Source organism: Centruroides vittatus, unplaced genomic scaffold (assembly GCF_030686945.1).
Source record: "Centruroides vittatus isolate TY-2023 unplaced genomic scaffold, ASM3068694v2 contig_2410, whole genome shotgun sequence".
Taxonomy (NCBI): domain Eukaryota; kingdom Metazoa; phylum Arthropoda; class Arachnida; order Scorpiones; family Buthidae; genus Centruroides; species Centruroides vittatus.
Window position 1 is genome coordinate 5,020 of NW_027121518.1, and position 19,137 is coordinate 24,156.

General features: G+C 31.2%; 1 protein-coding gene across 1 annotated transcript in view; it reads right to left on the reverse strand.

Annotated features, from left to right (window-relative positions):
• Positions 1-457: 457 nt before the first annotated feature.
• The window catches only part of LOC136971252 (alkaline phosphatase, tissue-nonspecific isozyme-like), a gene marked incomplete at its 5' end in the record, with an annotated part of 34,059 nt that continues 15,379 nt past the window's right edge, over positions 458-19,137 (reverse strand). The window contains 4 exons of the mRNA XM_067265721.1: positions 458-687; positions 17,133-17,438; positions 17,944-18,066; positions 18,152-18,343. Of these exons, the coding sequence (XP_067121822.1) occupies positions 458-687; positions 17,133-17,438; positions 17,944-18,066; positions 18,152-18,343 (851 nt within the window). The remainder of the gene's footprint in view (positions 688-17,132; positions 17,439-17,943; positions 18,067-18,151; positions 18,344-19,137) is intronic.

Here is a 19,137-nt window from a genome sequence, read left to right on the forward strand (position 1 = left end):
TAGAAAAAGTTCAGACTTACATAGAGTCTTTCTAAAACTGTTTGACGGGGAAAGAACATAAAGTTAATGCCCGATAAGAATGAATCACGACTGTATTGAATTATTATGATTATAACATTATATGTTAAACAGACGCGATAAGAAATGCTCCCACGATTGTAAGGGATCCGTATTCGAACACGTTATTCCTGTCCTTCAATCTAATTACCAATCCCTCAGACTCCCTACAATGTCACGGAACAAACAAGACTGTATATCGCACTTAGCGTTATTACACTACACTAACACTCCATACAAAGTTTTGAAAGATATTCACGAATACAGCTCTTATATTTTTTTTTTATTCAGAAATTATTACATTAATCAAAATTTAAACGTTCGATTAATTTTAATACGATTTGATAATTAATTTTTTCTCTTTTTTTCCAATACAGTTTCATTTTTGAAAAATTCATCCTTATTTCCTTTTGCGTTTATCTTCGTCTTTTTCCTCTTCTTCCTCTTCTTCATTTTCTTCCTCTTCTTCATCTTCCTCACTATCTCCCTCTTCTTCATCTTCTTCCTCTTCCTCACTATCTTCCTTTTCTTCATCGCTTACTTCATCGTTTACTTGTTCGCTTTCTTCATTTCCTTCATTACTACCCCCGGTAATTTGGTCTCCATCCTGTGCATTGATAACTTCAGCAACTAAAAAGGCAAAAAGCAAGAAAAATAACAAGTGTAGTTTCATTTTTGCAGCTCGAAGATTGTTTCTCACCAGACTTGGCAATAAAACTGGAGTATGGAAGGTATTTATTCGATTCTTCTTAGGATGATTAACCAATAAAATTAATCGATCTACTTGTTTAAAACCAATGAGATGCCAACTGCTGTTACTTTTCCTCAATCTTTTTCCTTCTTTGTTCAGCTGCTATTACTTTTTCCTTGTTTAATTTCTGTTGTATGAAATTAAAAAAGTACACCAACTTAAAAAAAATTAAAACATAGTAAAGTAATATTGTAACAATGTAGTAATGACACAACTATACAAAAATCAGTGACGCAATAATGTGATAAAGAATAGCAAAACGAAGTTTGATGTAATAATTTATTAATAAACTAGCAGATAAGTCCGGCGTTGCTCGGGCCAAAAGTAACGATAGTGAAGATTAAGATTATTACATTATAGCCAATCTTAACCCGTTTTCACAGAATGCAAGAATTAGGTCCCCCTCTTTCCAGACTAATTAGATAACTTTTAGATGGGTCTAAAAATATGTTCGATTTCCCGCAAAAACGCTAAAAAACCGCATCTGCGCGTGTAAATCTTGCATTCCGCTTTCTCTTAACACTTCCATTGTTAAAGAATACGCTTTTTTTAGCCCAACGTGGTACCCTACTAAATATGGTACTATACTAAAACTCAGTTAAAAACAAATTATTGCATCTAAAATAGTACAGTAGAGGCTAAGTTCTTTAGGATAAACTTTCATTCTTTCCGTCTTCTCCGCGACGGGGGGGGGGAATTTCCAAAAATCCCTTCTTAGTGTGCATTCTCGTAGCGTTCCCTATTAAACGCAGTCAAAAACACAAAAAAATTGCATCTAAAATAGTACAATAGAAGCCGAGTTCTTCAGGGTAAGCCTTAATCCTCTCCTTCTTTCCCGTGGGGGGAATTTAGAAAAAGCCCTTCTTAGTGTACGTTCTAGTGACGTACCCTAACTGTGTACCAAATTTCAACTTTCAACACCTAACCGTTTGGGTTCTGCGCTTATTATTATTATCAACCCATCTCGATGGTATATATAGATGTCGTAATTGTATAACGATCGTAACAGCATGGATATGAATGGTGCAACATTATAATTATATTTATTGAGCGTATTTATACAATAATCAGTAGTATAAGAGTATGGTTCGTAATGGAGCAACAATATAAAAATTAATATAACAGTAGTGTAATGGGTTAAGTCCATTGGATAAGGCATCGTGACACTCCCGAGATCTGCCTCTTGGAAGATTTTGTATGAAAACGGACATCTGTTTAAGTGATAAATTGGTGAAATAAATCCAGAAAATGCACGTGGCCAGCTCTTGGTCAGGTACGAACCCATGACCAATTACTAGTGGTACACCAATAGTGTAACGATAAACGTGACAATATAATAATTAATGACGTTACAGCATAATCGAGTGACGCAATGTAATAATTAATATCGTAACCATATAGCTATCACGAACATAAGAAGATAATAAATAAGTATATAATAGATAATCACTGATTGAAAAGTATAATAATTAGTGATGTCACAGCATCGCTGTCAGTGACATAACAATATAACGAGTATTAACGTAACAATATTTTTAAATAAATGAAATTCATATTTGAATGAAAAATTGAGTTTGTCATTTCAGTTCTGTAGAAAGAGACATTAAATTTCCTGTATTTATTCAGAAGAATTCTGTATCAAAATGCATAAAAAAATCCGGGATACGTTTGAAAAAATGATTTATTTCTAATTCTACTTATGTCGTAGCAAATATTGTAGTGATAGCAGCTCTTGTAGTAACAATAGCACTCTTACAGTTCAGTAACTATTGTTACGATACAGTAATTCTGTTATACAACACGAATAACTTCTACTACAAACGCCCAGCTTTGTACAAGAAAAAGTGATTTGTAGACGTTTTATTTATTGTTACTGCAAACTCGTAACAAATTAAAGCATATTTTATTATTATTTAATTTTTCCAGTTTATGGTGAGACCCAAACCCGCGACCAATTTTCAATGTTTAGCGGTTTCATACATGGGAGACAACCATGGAGAGAATGCCTTCTGAGCCCATCAGTGTCCAACTTGAGAAAATCAATAAACAGTTGTAGTTGGTCGTGGTTTGCACTTCGCCAACGAGTTGGCCGTGTTTTTCCGATTTTCTTCTCGTACCGAACGCCTTAATGGATATCAGTTTTCCATAAAAGACCACACTTAACAGGTGGCCCATGTGCAGTGTTGCCTTAAATCATCGGTTCAAACCGTAACAACAACAAAATGGCTACCATAAATTAAGTTTTAACTAAGCTGAAATTACTCAATGATTAATATAAGGTGTCTTACAAGTTTGTAACCATAGGAGTTATATTCATCTCTATTCTTTTACAGGTAAAGCCAATACTTTACCAGAATAATGATAAATAAATTAAGTTATTTTGGTGATGAGGATCTTCGATTTAGCAGGTTGCATCCGTACGTCCGTGTGTGAATTAATGAGAAACGTGCTAAACTCGAGAGTTTTCATCACCAAAATAACTTCAATTTGTTTTTCCTTACTCAACGACATGTAAAAGAATAAACGAAGATCAACACAACTTCTATTGTTTTAGTCTTGATTATTAGTAATACCACTTTCTCTCATAAGTAACTAGCAATGGTTTCTGAACAAATTGTGTATCCTCTAGTAATGTTCTGATTTAAACACCAAGTAATAGTCCTATAACTTGTTAAGTCTTCACATATCTGTACAATAATATTAAGTCTCTGCATCAAGTATTTTTAAAACCCATTAAGATCACAATTCGAAAACCTTACGTGCCAGAGAATTTTTAACGTTATTTTCGTGTTCAGCGCATGAGAATTAACAGAAAATATCTTTTTCCCACATTCATAAAATGGCTGTAAATTAGTGTTATCGATAAAGGAATTTTCTATGGTAAACCGAATTTTAATTACGTGCTACACACGCCAATAAAACATGGAAAATTCCACGCAGTCAGCCCGTTAAAGAGGTGCGAACCTGCAATCAACTACCATTGTTCAGTAGCTGTGTATGAGAATAAACTGATGGAACATAGATTCATCATCTGAAATCATCAGTTCCGCCAGTCCTTATTTTCATATTTTACAGATATAAACATAGATTTATCATAATGTGGATTGAAAATTGTGATAAATTTTATTGGAAATTTCATTAATGGGTTAAAACAACTCCAAATGCAGAACTGATTCATGAAGCAGAAAGTTAGCTGTGTGATGCTTTAAACTCATAATGTAATTGTTGTATGATGACTAGTGAGGGTCATTTCCAGTGGCGTAGCTAGCATCAGTGACACCCGGTGCGAATATCGTAGTGTCACCCTTTTTAACTCTTTTATAAAACACTGTTGAATTGTAATATCTTCACACTCGAGCAACTTGAACGCTATATTGAATATGCGATGTCGCGACGTATGAGTTTAGATTTATAGAATAAATCATAGTAAGATTTTCAGCTGGAGCGAGCTCTCGTGGCGTCTCCTCATAGCGAAGAAACTGTCATGGGAAGCGAGCTGTTGACCCTTTTTCTTTTTTAGGTACAGACCTACCGGGTGTCACCGTGTAGGGGTGACCCCCGGTAGGCCTGTACCCGGTAGGTGGTGGGGGCGGTAGGCGGCCGCCCCCACCGCTTCCCCTAGGTACGCCTCTGTTCATTCTCTGACTTTGAAATATTTGAATATCTTCCACATCAACCAAAGGGAAGAAAGCAATTCAAAAAATCGAATTTGCTTTGTAAATATGTTTGATGGGATACGGCAACACAACAAAAAGACAGTCTACAAAAGGAAGGGGCCTCTCAGGAAGATTACCTACGAAAAAGTCCTTATTTAGGTGTTAAACTCGAATTTAGAGGTTGAACAAGAGAGAAGTACTGTACAACTTTACCTATTTCTAAGTGATTTTATAGACACCAGATGGCGTAATGAGGTTATGCATTGTGCTTCGTACGGGAATGTAGTGTAGGCCTAGCAGTGTCTTTTGATTTTGAACGATATTCAATCAAATATAACAATCTATATAGGCTACCGGTATATAAAACAGAATGGCTGTCTGTCTATCTGTTCTTTATGCATTTCTAAATCTTGTGACCAAGTTTTTCATACTTTTTCGCTAGGACCCGGTAGAAAATATCTTTAAACTACTTCTTGGTTTTATTTCCTGTTAACTCCCAACCCCATTGATCTAACTGCACTAAATTTGTTATACTTATTCTATAGAATCTTGCGGAAAATATAAGCTACCACTCCTCTCTCTTGATACGTCTTGATAAACATAACGATTGGAAGGGTAAAATATGTTTTTATGACTTTTGTTTCTATTACTTTTCGCGTATCTGCTGGTGGGTTGAAATACAGGAATAAAATTTCAAGAATAAACGCTCCTTGAAAACAAAAATATCTTTCAAACTTTTTATTAAAGTTGAAAACAGAATGAATTATATTTCTAAAATATTAATATCCCGTATTACGTCTACTTTTTTCTTTCCTCCCATCTTTTTTTACAAATTCAACCAGAGAGACAAAGAAAAGAAAAACAATACCAAAATGGAATGTTTCATTTTTTTCAACAATTAATGAAAGATTTATTTCATATTTTTTATATATATAATTCACTAAAGCTGTTTAAAATATGTGAATATCGTTTAAATTTTTATACTTTCAAAAATATCACGCCATAGAAAACGATGCGTTACTCTTTCTGGATTGTATAGAAAAAGAATGCCTTTGTATTAAATACTTTGTGTAATATTTTTCCTTTTTTGAGAGTACAAGCAACTGCTCTTCATTTAGTAATGAAGAATAGTTTTTTTGTAATCAATGATCGTTCGAACATGTGGCATCATATAAATTTAAGTAAGATTCTGTGTTATAACCTTGCTTAATCGCACTAGGCACGTGACGAAGGGTTAAACTTTATCTTTGTTTTATCTGCACCTATTATTTTGGTAAGAGATGTAAAAGTACATATTAAGTATAATTAAAAGTACTTGTTATACTTACTTAAAAGTACTTAAAAAGTGTTTTTAGACACACTACAGTTTACCGTAATATATGGAGAAAAGTATATCATAATAAATAATATATGATAAAGTATTATATGTAAGAGTGTATCATTAGTACAAATTTTATTTACAGTATACAGATTAATAATTTAAGGCTATACTTTTCAAGTGGAGATTAAATTAATGTGTTAAAACTTACGAGTGATATAAAACAAATTATATTGTAACTTTCTAAAACAAAGTTATAAGCTGTATAAATATAACCTTCTAAGACAGACATGATAATGTATAGACTCTAACAACTAAGCTGAATAATTTTTATTTACTCAGAACTTATACTGTAAAGTTAAGAACGATTTATACTCTTTCTCCAGTCAAGAATATCCCTCAATTCTCTATTCTAAGCTTTTTTATACATTAAATAAGCTCACGTTTTAGTACCCATGCCCTCTATAGTATACTGATGATATTAAGATTTGCATGACATTTTTACTTGTATGGACATGGTGTACTGTACAGTACAAGTCTGATAAAGTTCCGAACGTCTCATTCAGAGCTGCATTTTTTCCTAACAGGACAATCTTATAATATATGAAATAGTACATGAATCATAGAATTGATTCTGTCAGGGGGTGTCCATAAATTACGTAACTTAGATATAGGTTTGTGGGTATGAGAGTAATCATTACGATGCGTTACAAAACATAGAAATGCATACAAAAAAACGTTACGTAATGCTAAGCTTTCAACCCCTGGGTAACAGAGTGATTCATTTTTGTTTTTGAAGTGTTACCTAACAAACCGCACTTTTTATCTCACTGCACGTACATTATAATTTACGTGTAATTAATAAAATAATATAACATTTGTTACCCCGAGCTATGTATTATTCCTTAAGTGAATCGATCGAAAATATGCCTTACGTAATTTTGAAGGCAAATATATGCGACGGTGTTACGAAACGTTACAAAGGGTAGTTAAAAACGTATAAGTAAATGTATAAAAATGGCAGTTAAACATGTATAGAAATAGCTTTACATAATAGCATAATATTACGTAATTAAATTAATAATTATTTATAAATGTTGTTTTGTTAGATTAGTTGAACGTTGTGACAATAGGACAATACTCACTGGATGTTCTGGCGTAAATCTGAATTTGAAACGACTAAAAATACATAAATTTGGTGGTAAAATAAAACGAGAAAGCAAGAAATATTCAGAAAATTGTGTAATAAACGATGCAAAAAACATTCAAAAAATAAAAAATAAAAATATAATTAGATTATTAAATAACTACATTGGTTAATTGATAATAAAGTAAGGGATGTAGAACGTATTAAAGTTTATCCATCAAAATTAATTACGATTTTTCCTTGATACTTAAGCAGAAACTGCATTGTAAATATTTAAGAAAAAGTAATTATTTTATAAAATTTGTAATCAGTTTTTCTACAAAACCTTTGAGTATTTCCTTATGCTTTTTTCGAAACAGGAAAAAAAAGGAATTTAATGATCTGTAAAACGACTCGTAAACATTAATAAAAAATTGAGCTTTTAATTGAATAAAAATTAAGTTTATTTTCCGAATAAACTTTTCTTTTTTTTTTTTTTTTAATGTTTATAAAAAGAATTTAAAATTGAAAAATTGGAATTACTTGATTAAAACGTAGCCTATCACATACGTTTCAATGAAATTTCTTTTATTTTTTTTATTTCTCTAAACTGCTGTTTTTTATTTTGTAAAATTTAACAAAAAATTAAAATATTCTGCTGTAATTTTATATTGTAAAAAGAGGGAATTATACCTAACAAATAAAGTCAAAACTCGATTTAACGCCACTAAAACTGGCGTTACCACAGTGAGTGTGACTGTGCACGAAAGTATTTATGAGCGAGAATCAGTGTGCAAGTAAGTGTGAGCGTATTGAATGAGTATGTGTGAGTGGGTGAGTATTTTAACCTCGATATAGTGTCCTATCGAATACAGTACAGCATTAAGTAAGCTGATCTTTCTCGTAAATGTTAAATAACTCATCATTATATTTATATAACCATTGTACAGTACAGTACACTTTGTTGTGGGTTTGTTTTTTATAACGGGCTGGCCGCATAGCTTTTAGAGCAGTGGTTCTTAACCTTGCTGGAGGTACCGAACCCCCATCAGTTTCATATAAGCATTCACCGAACCCCTTTTAATTGGAAAAGTAAAATATAATTTTTCAAATTCAAAACATAGGTATAATAGGTGTTCTATTGGGAAATATAGGCATATTTCCCAATAGAACACATGTTATGTAGCATTAGTTTTCGAAACCAATACGGTTTCTACGTCACGATGACGTCAGGTGGTTGACCTCCGCCGAACCCCTGAGACTGACTCGCCGAACCCCAGGGGTTCGGTCGAACCCAGGTTAAGAACCACTGTTTTAGAGTTTTCTTTATGTTTTTTTTTATCACCTAAATAAGTGTTAATTTCCCATAGAAAAGTCATCCCGGGTGGCACCCCCTTGACAGATTAATTGCTTTGCCTTATCTAATCAATTCAATCAAATCTCTTATTACTTCCGAAAAACTAAACACTGAGAAACTCAAAACAAGGTTGTTATTACGTTTAATTATTACATGAGGTACTTCAGTTTAACGCAATAATTGATTTAATGCCAATTTTGAAATTGAATAAATATGGCGCTAAATCGAGGTTTTATTTATAGCAACGAGAAATAGATATGACTTTTTAGGTGATAACGACGGAAAATCATGCACATGTTAAAACGTAGTGAAATGTTCTGAAACATGTATTCATTAACTCTATTCAGGATGGCGCTTTATCGGGGTTTAACGATTTTCGAAAATTTAACAACTTCGTAATAACGATGGTCCTACGAAAACACAATCAAACCTGTGAAGAACGGCCATCGACGGGAATATTAAAAATGGTTATTTTGTAAGCATTTCAAAAAGAATTGTTCCTAAAAATATGTCCGTCGTTTAGAGGTGGCTGTTATTGAAGGTCTGATTAAATTTGACAGTTTTTAAATAAATAATATATCAAATTATCACAATATACAAAATAATCGACATTATGTGGTGATTTACACGGAGGTCCAAAAGTCAGTTAAACTCATTAGGCCTATATAATAAAGATCTTAACAAAAATTGACTATCGAGGTTATCTTAATAAAAATTGGAAGAAGATTACTGAAGTAAATAAATAAATATATAATTTTGATTTTTTTACACAGAAAATTCCATGAAAAAATCTAATAGATGAAACTATTAATTTTCTTGCAGTCTCTCAGGGTTGTTGTTTACAGTTATTATGAACAAATTAAGTAATTATGAAGAAATATCCTGTTACTAACAAACTGTTAAGCTCTTGCAAGTTATAGTTCAGTGGATATAAGTGACTACAGACAAACCGTAACGACTACAAGATATCTTACAAGAGGTATTAGCTTAACAGCAACGATGATGATGATGCCCGGAGACAGTAAACCTATTTGCAGATCTTTTGTTCTACCCAACGAAGACAGATAACCGTAATTAAAACAGAAAAGAAACAGCAATAGCACTAAGAATAAATCAACTATAAAAGAAGAATCCTATATTATCAGTTTATCCCCTCCACTTTTAAATGAATTCTCTATCTTAAACGTTACTTTAGACCAGCGGAGAAAAGTATTATTTAAGTGTTTATATTATTTATTAAGAAACAAAACTTAAAATATTTTTGGAAATAATTCAATTTTAATGAAATAAAATGTAGTATTTAATTTTCCGTACTTTAAAGTTAAAGCATTGCTTTTTAAAAGCTTTTAAATCCGCTTTTTTCTTGTAAAAAAGGGCTGGCGGAAATTACAATTTAATAAAGTAAAAATTGTCACCTGTGGACATTTTAGACTGTTTTACATATTTGTGCAGAGTTGTAGCCTACAAAGAAAGGCCATCTCTGCAGTGAAGAATGGTTGTTCCTCCAGGTGATTGGATATGGCGAGCAAGCAAGATACGACTAGTATTTGTAATGCAGTTTTTACTTTATTAAATCGCTTTTTTCTTGTTTAACTTTGGTTAAACTTAGATGAAGACAAGGAGTTCGAGTAAATATTTTAAAATATTAAAGAAAATTTGCATCGTTATATTTTTTTTTTTTTTTTTTAAATCAGGATATAATCCTGCTTCCTACATATTAAAAGGATTTTTAATGGAAACAAGGTAAATAGAAATCCTCTTATTATGTTACAAAAAACGGCGTAACATCGAAAAATCAATGTAGAGTACTTGTAAAGTTTTAAAGTACACTTACTTTTTTCTATTTTATACTCTACGAATCAGTTAATTAGATGTAAAAAAGTACGTTTCTAGAACATTAAAATCGAAAAACATTTTAAAATCTGTCTAAACTCGTCTAAAAATACCACAATCAATTAAAAACGACTATATTCTATTTAAATTTCACGTTTTCACCTATAAGATATAAAAATTTAAAAAATCGAAAATACAACCAATCATCGCTTAGAATTATTAATACGTAATAAATTAACCGACCAATGAAGGGGAAAAAAGTGTTAAAGAATCATAACTTAAGCGACCAATACGACAAGTGAATTTAAAAATTAGCAACTAGCCAATAAAATGAAAAATATATATTACGTAAATAAAATTTATCCAATGAGATTTAATTAACCGTTAAAAGTGAATTCAAATTAACCAATCAAATTTAAAATGTAATTAATTTAAATTTGAAGGCGAACTATTAAACTTCATCGATAAAAATCAAGTAAAATATTTTAATTTTACATTAATACTTAATTAAAAAATATATTTATTTATAATTTTTTTTTAATATTTAAAATAAAGTTATTAATCATGGGATTAATTTCCAGAGAAATTTTAATTAATTAATAGGAAAATTGCCAGATGACGAAATGGAAAACTGCCAAGGGAACAACTTTCATTCGCAATTTTTTTTTTTTTTTTTTTTTTTTTTTCTTGCAGTACGTTCGTGTAACTCTCGTCTTTCTCTCAACTTATTAATTTTTAATCAAGTTGATTAAAAAATTATTCCTATTAAATTTTTTAAATCTTTTCCATATATTTATATACAAAGAAAGGAAGAAAAAGAGCCGATATATAATTAAACCCTATCGAATTTCTAATTGCTTTTCGTATCAAATGATAAAAATTTAATAATCTTAAGTATGTTTGTTTACATAGAAAGTTTAATTTTTATTTTTAATTGAAAATTTTCCGAATTTTTTTTTTATAAATTTTAATTTTGAAATATATACATTCACTGAGAAATAATCTTCTTAAATTATTTTTAACAATTAAACTTATACGAATGAAAAATAATTAAATGAATGAAATTATATTAAATTTCACAGTATCCATTTACAGTTGAGGGAATAAAATGAAATAGCTTTAAGAAATTTAGAACAACGATAAAGGTGAATCAACAGGATACAAAAATAAACAGATTAGCCAATAAAATTTCGCGTAAACAGAATTAAGACAATAGGATTTAATTGACCGTTAAAAGTAAATTCAAATAAACCAATTACCTTATTTCATTTTTAGTAAGAGTAATCAAGCTTTCTGGAGTTTTAATAATTGTTTCTGATCTTATTTTATTATATTTTAAAAATTAAAACAAAAAGAAATAAAATATTTTATAAAATAAAATAGAATAAATTTTTAAAAAAATAATTAAATATTTACAAACAAACCGAAACAGCATTAAAATTTGTAATTTTTTATTAGATAAGTAAATAAAATCTTACACATGAATAAAGCATTTTTAGAAGAGAAAAAACTCGTAATTTCTTTAAGGAAATTATTAATTTTTCTAAAAATGCTTAACTTTGTACAAAATTTTATTGAAATTTTTTAAACATTTCTTTTAAAAAATTAAAAATTTTAGTTTTATTTCATTTGTAATTTTTCCAACTTTAATTTTTGAAAATAATAACTTTTGATTTTTTTTCAAAATAATATTTTATGAAAATTATAGATTTTTAAAGTAAAGTGTACAGAATTTTATACATTTTTAAAGGAATTTCTTTTTATAATTCCTATTTTATCTCTTGAGTAGATGTTGATGTGACTTTCTAGAGATAAATTAAAGAGATCGAAATAAATTTTTATTTTTACTTTTTAATATTTATTATTTAATTTTTTATGAAAAATTTTATTAAGAATTCTTCTGAAATCATGATATAAATTTAATTTAAAGTGAATATTATTTTTAAACTTTTTTTTTAAATTCTAGAACAATTTTTATAGAGCTTGTACGGAATTATTTATCTTAATAATTTAAAAAATTAATGATAAAATTAGGAGCAGTTAAAATGCGAATTTTATAATTTAATAAGCATGTGACCCGGCCACACATTGTTGTGGCTCAAAATGTATCTATTATAAATGTGTAACACTTCCCCCCCATGGGGGGAATTTCAAAAAAAATCCCTTTGTAGGTGTATATTCTGTTGACGGTCAGCCTAATTAAAAGCAATATAATAAACGCAAAAAACCGCATGTAAAATAGTATAAATAGAAGCCGAGTTCTCCACGGTAAGCCTTAATCCTGTCCCTTTTCCCTGCTGGCGAATATCGAAAAATCCCTTTTTAGTGTATATTCTGTGGACGTCACCTATTAAAACGCAATTAAAAACGCAAAAAACCGCATGTAAAATAGTATAAATAGAAGCCGAGTTCTTCACGGTAAGCCTTAATCCTGTCCCTTTCCCCGCTGGCGAATATCGAAAAATCCCTTTTTAGTGTATATTCTGTTGACGTCACCTATTAAAACGCAATTAAAAACGCAAAAAACCGCATGTAAAATAGTATAAATAGAAGCCGAGTTCTTCACGGTAAGCCTTAATCCTGTCCCTTTCCCCGCTGGCGAATATCGAAAAATCCCTTTTTAGTGTATATTCTGTTGACGTCACCTATTAAAACGCAATTAAAAACGCAAAAAACCGCATGTAAAATAGTATAAATAGAAGCCGAGTTCTTCACGGTAAGCCTTAATCCTGTCCCTTTCCCCGCTGGCGAATATCGAAAAATCCCTTTTTAGTGTATATTCTGTTGACGTCACCTATTAAAACGCAATTAAAAACGCAAAAAACCGCATGTAAAATAGTATAAATAGAAGCCGAGTTCTTCACGGTAAGCCTTAATCCTGTCCCTTTCCCCGCTGGCGAATATCGAAAAATCCCTTTTTAGTGTATATTCTGTTGACGTCACCTATTAAAACGCAATTAAAAACGCAAAAAACCGCAAGTAAAATAGTATAAATAGAAGCCGAGTTCTTCACGGTAAGCCTTAATCCTGTCCCTTTCCCCGCTGGCGAATATCGAAAAATCCCTTTTTAGTGTATATTCTGTTGACGTCACCTATTAAAACGCAATTAAAAACGCAAAAAACCGCATGTAAAATAGTATAAATAGAAGCCGAGTTCTTCACGGTAAGCCTTAATCCTGTCCCTTTCCCCGCTGGCGAATATCGAAAAATCCCTTTTTAGTGTATATTCTGTTGACGTCACCTATTAAAACGCAATTAAAAACGCAAAAAACCGCATGTAAAATAGTATAAATAGAAGCCGAGTTCTTCACGGTAAGCCTTAATCCTGTCCCTTTCCCCGCTGGCGAATATCGAAAAATCCCTTTTTAGTGTATATTCTGTTGACGTCACCTATTAAAACGCAATTAAAAACGCAAAAAACCGCATGTAAAATAGTATAAATAGAAGCCGAGTTCTTCACGGTAAGCCTTAATTCTGTCCCTTTCCCCGCTGGCGAATATCGAAAAATCCCTTTTTAGTGTATATTCTGTTGACGTCACCTATTAAAACGCAATTAAAAACGCAAAAAACCGCATGTAAAATAGTATAAATAGAAGCCGAGTTCTTCACGGTAAGCCTTAATCCTGTCCCTTTCCCCGCTGGCGAATATCGAAAAATCCCTTTTTAGTGTATATTCTGTTGACGTCACCTATTAAAACGCAATTAAAAACGCAAAAAACCGCATGTAAAATAGTATAAATAGAAGCCGAGTTCTTCACGGTAAGCCTTAATCCTGTCCCTTTCCCCGCTGGCGAATATCGAAAAATCCCTTTTTAGTGTATATTCTGTTGACGTCACCTATTAAAACGCAATTAAAAACGCAAAAAACCGCAAGTAAAATAGTATAAATAGAAGCCGAGTTCTTCACGGTAAGCCTTAATCCTGTCCCTTTCCCCGCTGGCGAATATCGAAAAATCCCTTTTTAGTGTATATTCTGTTGACGTCACCTATTAAAACGCAATTAAAAACGCAAAAAACCGCATGTAAAATAGTATAAATAGAAGCCGAGTTCTTCACGGTAAGCCTTAATTCTGTCCCTTTCCCCGCTGGCGAATATCGAAAAATCCCTTTTTAGTGTATATTCTGTTGACGTCACCTATTAAAACGCAATTAAAAACGCAAAAAACCGCAAGTAAAATAGTATAAATAGAAGCCGAGTTCTTCACGGTAAGCCTTAATCCTGTCCCTTTCCCCGCTGGCGAATATCGAAAAATCCCTTTTTAGTGTATATTCTGTTGACGTCACCTATTAAAACGCAATTAAAAACGCAAAAAACCGCAAGTAAAATAGTATAAATAGAAGCCGAGTTCTTCACGGTAAGCTTTAACCGTCGCATCTAAAATAGTATAAACAGAAGCCGAGTTCTTCACGGTAAGCCTTAATCCTGTCCCTTTCCCCGCTGGCGAATATCGAAAAATCCCTTTTTAGTGTATATTCTATTCTGTTGACGTCACCTATTAAAACGCAATTAAAAACGCAAAAAACCGCATGTAAAATAGTATAAATAGAAGCCGAGTTCTTCACGGTAAGCCTTAATCCTGTCCCTCTCCCCGCTGGGGAATATCGAAAAATCCCTTTTTAGTGTATATTCTGTTGACGTCACCTATTATAACGCAATTAAAAACGCAAAAAACCGCATGTAAAATAGTACAAATAGAAGCCGAGTTCTTCACGGTAAGCCTTAATCCTGTCCCTCTTCCCCGCTGGGGAATATCGAAAAATCCCTTTTTAGTGTATATTCTGTTGACGTCACCTATTAAAAACGCAATTAAAAACGCAAAAAAACCGCATGTAAAATAGTATAAATAGAAGCCGAGTTCTTCACGGTAAGCTTTAATCCCGTCCATCTCCCCCCCCGTAGGGGAATTTCGACATGTTATATTTATATAAAAACACGTGCATATTCGAATGCAACGTTGTGTCAAAATTTCAAAGGAATCGGTAGGAACAAATAAACGTTGTATTTTATTTATATAGATAGGTAGAAAATGATCTGCTTAGGTTCATTCTCACTGAAAAGCATAATGCCTTACAGAAAAGCAAACTTAGGTCGTCGGAAGTTAGCGCCATCTGTTGGACATAAAAGCTTAATCCATATATAAATATATTTTTGAAAGGGGGAAATGGTGATCTTCACATATGCCACAAACCTTCGCTGGGAATGTATTAAACAACTTCCCAAAGTTTCATGGCAATCGGATAAATGGTGTGGTAATGCATGAAGGACAAACACACACACACACACACACACACACAGGAGCAGTTAAAATGCGAATTTTATAATTTAATAAGCATGTGAAAAATTTTATAAAATGTTATTTAAGCATTTCTTTGTGTAAACATTTTTAAAAATTTATGAAATTATTGCATTTTTTTCTGATCTTAACATTATATTGTAGTCTGTAGTAATCAATAATTATTTTAAAATGTTAAGCGCAAAGAATAATGAGGAAAATTGCTCCATTGCAGAGTATTGATTGCAATGAAGAAATTGTAATTGTAAAATTGTTGATCTTGTGATAATCACTTTGAGTTTAATATTATCTATTGTTACTAGAGTTTGTGCTATTGAATATAATGCATCATATTAGTTGTACTAAATGTATTAGATTTTGCACTTGATTTTAATGCTTTTTTGCTACTAGATTTATTGGGCTTTTCGCCTGATTTTAATGTATTCTGTTACTAATTTTACTAGATTACATTTTGCGCCTGATTTTAAGGCTTTCTATTAGCCTACTATTTTTACTAGGTTTATTAGGTTTTGCTCCTGACTTTAATGCTTTGTATTACAAGTTTTACTAAGTTTATTAGGTTTTAAACTTGACTTTAATGCTTTCTATTACTAGAATTTTGCTATAGAATTTAGTGTTTTTTTTATATTTGCTAGGGTTTGCGCTATAAAGTTTAATGCTCTCTATTACTAAAGATTTACTAGGGATTTAATAGGATTTGAGTAAGGAGTTTGATATTTAATTGTTAAACTTCTGTTTGTTTTTAGTGTATTAATTTTTTTAACCTAACTTAGTACTCTAATATTAAAATATAATTAAATCTATAGATAATCCACATGTAATCCTGTTTAAGATTAGGCTATCAAGTTACAGTAGGCTAAGCTATTGATTCATTGTTATATTGCGTTCAGTAAATTTTATTGCCAAGAGACAATTTTACGAGTTGATGTTATTTATTACCCATCGTGTATCATTGGCTGTAAGTATCATAAGTATTCTTTGTCATATTTCTTCACTTTATTTTGTTATTTATTGCTGTAATAATATCAAACAGCATTTAATGTCCTGATAAAAAGTATCAAATATCAGTACTAATAAATAATTTATCTTTAAGTCCTCTTTGCTGTTTACTCTATCCGAAACTGTATGATATGATATTAATTCTAATTTAAAAATAAAGAAAAATTTTTCATTTATTTAATTTTTATATTATCTAATTGGATAATAATTCACTTGAGCAATAAAAACACTAAATAATGTAGTAAAAAGTTTCCTGAAATTTTTCGAGTGAATTATTGGAAAACTAAAAGAAAAAATATAGTACGAACCTTTTTTTCTTGTTTTCTTTATTTTATACTTTATTTCTTTTTTACATTTCCTACTTTCCAGATACACACAAAAAATTTACGGACGTTCTTAACTTCGTGTATTTTTACAATTAAAAAACAAATGGTTGGCCCATCATCGATAGGAAGCTTAAAGGAATGAATCTGAAACAAAGCACTTCATAATTCAATCATCAATATGATGTTGACTTACTTTCAGCTGCATTTTAACTCTCGAATTTTTCGAGTGTTACAACCTATTACTAATTTATTCTTCAGTTAAATAGCTTTTTGATAATACACATTCTATTGAAATTTACTCATGCTCGTGTTCTTTTGTACACTCAAACTGTTGAGAACTGTTTCAAATTTTAAATTACTTTAATAAATTAATATCCAAGAAACTTTATTCGTTTCTCCGAACAATGTCAAGTACCAACGACGATACTTAATATCATTACCATTAACCACAAATTACAAAAGTTTTTTCCAGCTTGGCTTCTTAGTTCTGCTGGTCTGCACGCTTCGATTCGTTTTGTATGCGATTCCATTCTAAATTGGCAATTATCTTTCTCCGGACCTATACACGCAGCGTAGGCCATCGCGTGTGGAATGTACGTCTGTTCGAACACCCCTCGAAATAAATGAGACATGGGTCCGTGAGCGTAAACTGGTACGTCTTCTCCACCGTGAGTGTCCCATCTACGTGGAACTGCCGACTGCTGTATGTAATTTTTATCTCCTGTTAAAATATTCGGATTTAATCAACGATCCTTGTTAAAATTATAAATGAATACAAGAGAATTGTCATAATTACGTCGTAAAATTTTGTCATTTACTTCGTGCGTAAGGAGTCAAGCGTAAAAGAGTGATTCTATGTTTCTCTTAAAGATAATTAGAATACTCGGAGATTAATTCCTTCACTAATCTCATACGTTAATTTCTAAAATAATGATGACTTTTACATTCTTAGCTGTTATATAAGAGGGAAAGTATAACAAAGATATGGTTTCGCCCCTTAATATCTCCCGAACCAATTTGAAGACTTAAAGGTAATAGTAGCAATTATTAGAAAACAAACAACTAATACCGGAAAAGTCCAGCAACGACGTTGCTATCTATTTTAATGTTAATTTATATTTACTATCAATTATTGCTAACCACTAAGATTAGCTAAAATCTTTTATGCTTGATATCTCAATTGGCGGCATATGTTCATAAGTATTAAAAGTGATTTTTCATCCTACCCGTATTAATTCCAGATATATTTTCTCGGCCGTTTGGGTGATTCCTATTATATCCTGGTCCATTCGAATATAACAAGGTGGTATATGGCATACCGTCAATGTCGGATACTTTATCATCTACACCTGTTATTCAAATTTTTTGGAAATATTTAAATGTTAAATTTACATTTTTACGCTAGTTAACTTATGTAATTAATGGAACACATACCAAAAATTGGATTTCCTCTCTTGGGATAACCACCGAAAGTGAATACGTGCGAATGATCTGAAGTGACCACAATTAACGTGTCCTCTGGTTTTGTCATCTCGACAGCAGTCACAACAGAATATTCAAATGCTAAAGTATCAGTTAATGCCCTGCGAGCATTATTAAAGTGATGTGAATGATCGATCCTTCCACCTATTTATAAAAATATCAAATTTTATATCAATTATAATAATATAGATTATATTAATTACATTATAAAAAATTTATAAAACTGGTGCTTTTATAAATATATTTATCGGCAGAATCGATCTTGTAATGAACGATTAACAAGAGTTTCAACAGTCAATCATCATTAATTATTGATTATCTGATATGAAGAAGGGAGAATTTGGAATAAAAGTAAAACGGATTATCCAAAATTCATTCGAACTGACTTTTAACACAGCTTTTCCACGATCGATTTATTTTGTAGATAGAAAAACTTTAATATAATTCTGTGTTCTGCATGGTTTTTATATCAATAATCTTGTATTAAGTTTACCCTAGGAAAATGAAATTTGTTCAGTTGTCACTGCGTTTAAATTTAAACGAGATGAAATCTTAACCTGTTTATACAACAAAAACTGAAAACCACTCGTTATTTCCTTCTGAACAGTATTCTGTTACTGATAAATACGTGTGTGATACATGTGTACCTGACAGGTATATCGTTACGTGTATAGGCTTACTGTTACATACTGGCTTAACAGAACGTCAAAACTTTGCTTCTTAAAATTTTAAATGAAATTACTTTCTGACTGGGATTGTTTTATATTAATCCTTTATCGACTAACTAAACTTGCATAAGTCTAAATTTCGTAATAATCTATGTGCAGGTGTAAGTCTATCTCTTTCTGTGTTTGTTTGCCTACGTCTATATCTATATGTACACTATACTTTACACTATAATATCTGTAATATAGTCAAACCTCTGAACTATAGCTGCT